Source organism: Rattus norvegicus, chromosome 4 (genome assembly GCF_036323735.1).
Source record: "Rattus norvegicus strain BN/NHsdMcwi chromosome 4, GRCr8, whole genome shotgun sequence".
NCBI lineage: Eukaryota > Metazoa > Chordata > Mammalia > Rodentia > Muridae > Rattus > Rattus norvegicus.
In genome coordinates, this window is record NC_086022.1 from 98000972 (window position 1) to 98006971 (window position 6000).

Here is a 6000-nt window from a genome sequence, read left to right on the forward strand (position 1 = left end):
GCAGAGTGAACAACAGTTCTAGACACTGTCTAACACCATGTCCTATCACAGTCTAGACACTGTCTAACACCATGTCCTATCATAGTCTAACTGTCTAACACCATGTCCTATCACAGTCTAGACACTGTCTAACACCATGTCCTATCACAGTCTAGACACTGTCTAACACCATGTCCTATCACAGTCTAGATACTGTCTAACACCATGTCCTATCACAGTCTAGACACCGTCTAATACCATATCTTACTTCATTTCACGTGTACTCATCATTTGGACGCATAAACAGTCAAGCAAATGGCATCTTTTCTCCTAAACCTTGTGGAAAAGCTGTTAATCTGACTCTGAAGTGTTCAGTTATCTCGCTGAAAGATTTTACATCTACATCTATAGCTCCAACATAATTGTGTCCCTGCCTAGAGATGAGCATTATAGTCAATATGATCCCAAGAAAGAATGACTTACAAATTTGTCAAGCATTTCACATTTAACTACAGCAGCAGCAGCAGCAAAAAGAAAAAAGGGAAGAAAGAGAAAGAAAGAAAGTAAACACGTTTGTTACTATTTTGAATCACCTAGTCTGAAAAATGTCACTGACTCTTCAGAACGCTGTGTTGATACTTTCTGTCTTCTGTTATCTGTACCCTTGCCCAGGAGACAGCTGCTCCCAACCATACCCGTCCTTGAACTTCTGCGGTGTCAAAGAAACTTGTTTTACTGAAGGTTTTGTGAGTTATAAGACAGAAATAACAACAGCAAAACAATGGCGTTTAACAGGGACTGAAAGCTAATAGAGAGCTTGTTGTAATCATCAATGAGTAATTCTCAGAACTGAAGTGAATACAAGTTTTGGCTGAGTTACTTAACAGTAATGATAATCCCAAAATAGAACATTTCAACTCAAGATGGTGTCTTTTGTGGAAACATTCATGTATGACAGAAGAGTGCCCATTTGGGTATCTGGGGGATGGGGGGAGAACAACCTGCATTTGAAAGGAAGTTGGGTTATTTTTAGTTTGTTTCATTCCATATTAATTTTTTTCAGTTTAATAACTTTTGTATTTTCCAGATATTATGATATAATGGCTTGAAAAGGATAACAATTCAATGTTCTATTTGTTAAATAAAAATTTAGGCAGATATATAAGATACTATACCTCCATGACCCCATCTGAAGAGCGCATAAAGGGCTATTACCACGTGCAACTGAAGTGCGACGTGACTCATGTCCCAAATGTAGTAGAAACCTCTCATTTCTCTCTGGAAAAAGATGAAAAATATTTATATTTATATTGTAACATTTTACAGAGATGATGAGCATTACCTTCCTCATAATTATTTTCTTTAATGGGATCCTTTCATTCAGAAGAACAGAAACAGGGCAGACAGAGGCTGCATTCTCTAAGGAAGTTCATCAAAAGGCAGTTAAACAGAGCATAAAGGTAGAATGTCTGCCTTCCAGCCTCAAGGCAGATTAACTTCGGAGGTCACTAGACCCCTGTTAAAATGCAGTTCCTGCTGTTCTATTGTCATTCATCAGGCAGTTCCTTTCCCTGCTATAACTTCAGTTAATGTCTGACTGGTTCATACCCATCATTATCTGGAAGACCAGTTTTTGATGAAAAAAAGTTGGGAAAAGCAGAACATTTCAGACGTCCTAAAGATAAGTGGGTAGAAAGTGAGGAAAACTGGAATAAGGCAAAGGCATGTACTATGAAAAGTCAAACCTACAGGGAGCCCTTTTTTTTTTTTTTTTTTTTTGGTTCTTTTTTTCGGAGCTGGGGACCGAACCCAGGGCCTTGCGCTTCCTAGGCAAGCGCTCTACCACTGAGCCAAATCCCCAACCCCAAAAGTGAAGTTTGGAGAAGGCATTGAGGACTTGTGGACCTGCCGCTCTTTTTTTTTTTTTTTTTTTTTTTTTTTCCATGTATAGTCTTTAGGTAGTGGCTTAGTCCCTGGAAGCTCTGGTTGCTTGGCATTGTTGTACATATGGGGTCTCGAGCTCCTTCAAGCTCTTCCAGTTCTTTCTCTGATTCCTTCAACGGGGGTCCTATTCTCAGTTCAGTGGTTTGCTGCTGGCATTCGCCTCTGTATTTGCTGTATTCTGGCTGTGTCTCTCAGGAGCGATCTACATCCGGGCTCCCTGCACTTCTTGGATGAAGCAAAGAAGTGCAGGGAGCCCTTTTATCTCTAGGCCTCAGAAGAGACACGCGATGGAAATACTGTCGACACTGTCCCCAGCTTACACTGGGAGCCTTGCTTTCCATTCATCAGTCTAGTTGTAGAATAAGTCAGTTACTCAATAATAGTTATTATTATTATTACTTTGGTCAACTTAGTTAAGCCCCGTTTTCATATTAAAGAACTTCAAAACACAACTCATGGCTCATCAAATATCATAAACCACACGATTATACTGTTGTGGCTTATGAATATGGAGAACCCTTTCTTAATTTGTGACAGCATATTTCTCTGTAAGAGGTTGTAGAATTGCCTCACCAGAAGTCGACTGCTCACCAGAGAGGCCAGCAGCAAAAGAGGTATGATGGCTGGCAGTCCGAGAGACTCATCGTTCATCAGTGGCATTACGTGAGAAAATCACAGAAATCATAAAAGAAAGCAATTTGGCCTGCTTATTTCCAAAGAAAAGCACAGCCGTCTCCAAGTATTTCAGGAATTAGGGTCTCCTTACCTCTCTTCTCATTTCTTTGCATTACTTTCTCTCTTCAGAATCAAGCAGCTGCCCTCCTGGCTGTGCTTCTTTCCCACTGCCTGCCTGTCAGCATTTGCTTCAGATTTTTTACCTATGAGGCAAGTGGAAACGTCAGCAGAGCCCTGACCTACATTTCCATTTCTTGAAGAGGAACTCTGTGTCCATTTCATAATGACTAGTTGTCATGTCACTGTTTGGAAAAACCCAGATTACTGAAAGTGAACTGTCTCGTCAGTGCTTTTTTTTTTTCTTCTTCTTGCCTTAATTGAAAATAGTGTCTTATGCAAAAAGTCAAATAGCTCAATGAAGGTCACTCACATTTTTAATTTCTGCATGTTCAAGGTCAGCCTGGTCTACAGGAGTTCTAGGCCAGTGTGTGGTTTGATTATGTTTGGCCCATGGGAAGTGGCACCCTTAGGAAGTATGGCCTTGTTGGATGGAATAAGTGTGGCCTTGTTGGAGGAAGTGTTTCACTCCATAGGCGGGCTTTGAGGATTCTATTGTTCAAGTTCCATCCAGAACAGAAAAGAGTCTGTTCCTGGTTGCCTTCGAATCAGAATGTAGACCTTTCAGCTCCTCTAGCACCATGTCTGCCTGCAGGCTATCATGCTTTCTGCCATGATGATAATAGATTGAATCATTGAAACTGTAAGCCAGCCCAGTGAAATGTTGTTCTCTTTAAGAGTCGCCTTAGTCATGGTGTCTCTTCACATCAATGAAACCCTAACTAAGACAGCCAGCTAGGGCTACATAGTGAGATCTGGTAGCCACACAAAAACATTTTAAAAAATAAGATGTTAGTTTATGCAGGAGGTGATTTTTGTACCTGCAACATACACTGAAGTAAGAGAGAAAATAGCGAGTGCTAGAGGAGCATCAGAGAGAATCCTCCAGCTCCTCCGCAGGTCATGGTAACCTGAGGTAACTAAGGAGGCAGTAGCACCACTCTCTCCTGTCAGCCTCATTTTCCAACCCTACACTGAGGCTTAACTCAGACACTGTGCTTTCCCAGCCAGAAGTGAAAGGTTCTCCACGTCAGTGTTCCTCCTCTTTCTGGAGGGCTAATGGTGGGTGAAGAACAACAAATTTTAGCTTGCAAAAATCCCATACAAAGAAAAATAGACTTGAGCAAGAAGCATCAGTTGGGGACAGAGGGATGGCTCAGTGGGCACTGACTGCTTTTCCAGAGTCCTGAGTTCAATTCCCAGCAACCACATGGTAGCTCATGGACATCTGCAATGGGATCTGATGCCCTCTTCTGGTGTGTCTGAAGACAGCTACAGTATAGTCCTATACATAAAATAAATATATCTTTTAATGAAATCATCAGTTTAGAGCTGAGGAGATGGTTTAGTAGGTAAAATGCTTGCCATGACTCCGTTTACAGCTCATTTTTTGATATGTATAATTATATTTATTAAGAAATGTTACTTTAAATCTCAATGTCTGGGAGGCTGAGAATTTCTATTTCAAGGACAGTTGGGCATATATTTAAAATGTTTAAATATAGTGTGGGGAAAAAGACCCTGTCTCAAAAGTAAAAGAGGCCTTGTGTCTAGAAATGTGGTTTAGTTGTTAATAGTGCTTGATGAGGACCCAGAGGACCCATGTTCAGTTTCTAGTACCCACATAGTGTGTGAACACTTAAAACGCAGCTGTACTCAGACTCATTCTAGGCAGTGAAATTGTGATTTTTCATGGGAAAATGTGGCCATTGAGATTTTTATAAAAGCCTCACAGGAAAATATGAATGTATTATGAATGCATTGCATCTTTGAAAACCAAGCAGAAGAAATAACTATTATTCAGGATTTAATGATTGTTGCAACCAACCTCGACCAGCAAGGAGGACACGACCAGAGGAGATCTTCTTCAAGCAGTTTATTCAGGAACCTTGATACAATCTTCTACCCCGGGGAACGCCCTACATCAGCTTAAGTACCCAACGCCAACCAACCCCAACATGCCACGTGGGTCATGCAGACAGGCTGTCACTATGCGGAAGCTAGCAGGCCAGGCAGGCATAGCCAAATAAGGACTTGTTTACTACAAGGAGCGCTCACCGTCGGGAGGGTGGAAGGCAGAAACCAGCGCCATCTTTGAGGCGCGGCACGTCGCAGCTCCCTACAAATGATTAGTTATGGTCTTACACATTTTACTTATGGAGTGCAAGTGATGGTGTCTAAGGATCTTTAAGTCACTTCTCCAAGGAGAGGGAATAGTGAACTTCAACTGGAAAGTATGTCAGTGGAGGGGGAGAATGATGGCTCATGCCTGTCATTCTAGCTGTTAAATGTCTGATGCAGGAGGATCATGAGTTTGAGGCCAGTCTGAGATATATACCAACGTTGTTCCTGTCCCTTCTGCCCTACTTAAAACAAAAACAAAACAAAAGAAAACAAAACAAAACCCGTCAAGTCACTAGCAGCCTGAAATCAGTGTTGTATTCCTGGCTAAATAGAGAGAGAGAGAGAGAGAGAGAGAGAGAGAGAGCGCAAATATTGCTAAGAAATGGCATTATCCGGGCTGGAGAGATGGCTCAGCGGTTAAGAGCACTCGACTGCTCTTCCAGAGGTCCTGAGTTCAATTCCCAGCAACCACATGGTGGCTCACAACCATCTGTAAAGAGATCCGATGCCCTCTTCTGGTGTATGTGAAGACAGCTACAGTGTACTTATATATAATAAATGAATAAATCTTTAAAAAAAAAAAAGAAATGGCATTATCCAATGGCATTTTAGAAGATGATATGGATGACTATATCAAGAACTGATTAATGATGAAGTGAACTTTCATGGAGGCTGGGCTACTGAGATTCGACTTTGGCCAGAAGAATAAAAGCAGTCAGAATTCAGAGAGTTATGTGGAAATGTGCAGGAATGGGTGAAACTATCCAGTTTCCCTGAGAATCATCATATTGTTATTACCAGGCTATAGAAAGTTGTTTGGGCTGCTATAGTCTCACGGATATTCTTTTGTTGTTCATGCTGACTTTGAACTAGGTTTCATGGTACAGGCATCCCTCTTTCAACTGATCTTTCTGCTACCCCACCATCATCCAGAGGTAAGCATTCAGCATCAACTTTTTCCTTTACCAATGCTGTACAGCTCACTGTCTGAATCTGCCTACTTTCAACACTGGAAATTCTGAATTGTTAAGAAGCATGCAGACTAAGTGACACAGATATTTTTTAAGAAGGAAACAAACTATTTTTGATTAATTTATACAAAATATTGAAGCAGGGTTAGGAGTGCTTACCCAGCATATGTAGGCTCTGGGTTCATTGCTA

The 6000-nt window shown here is 41.2% G+C and overlaps 1 protein-coding gene across 4 annotated transcripts in view; it reads right to left on the reverse strand.

Moving 5' to 3' along the window:
* The window catches only part of Il23r (interleukin 23 receptor), a 93530-nt gene extending 90742 nt beyond the window's left edge, over positions 1 to 2788 (reverse strand). For all 4 annotated transcript variants that reach the window (XR_010066178.1, XR_010066179.1, XM_039108697.2 and 1 more), the window contains exons 1-2: positions 2690 to 2788; positions 1155 to 1257 (exon numbers count right to left, since the gene is read on the reverse strand). Coding sequence is in view for 2 of the 4 variants with exons in the window: in XM_039108697.2 (XP_038964625.2) it covers positions 1155 to 1257; positions 2690 to 2701 (115 nt within the window). In the remaining 2 variants the exon portion in view is untranslated. The remainder of the gene's footprint in view (positions 1 to 1154; positions 1258 to 2689) is intronic.
* Positions 2789 to 6000: the final 3212 nt, after the last annotated feature.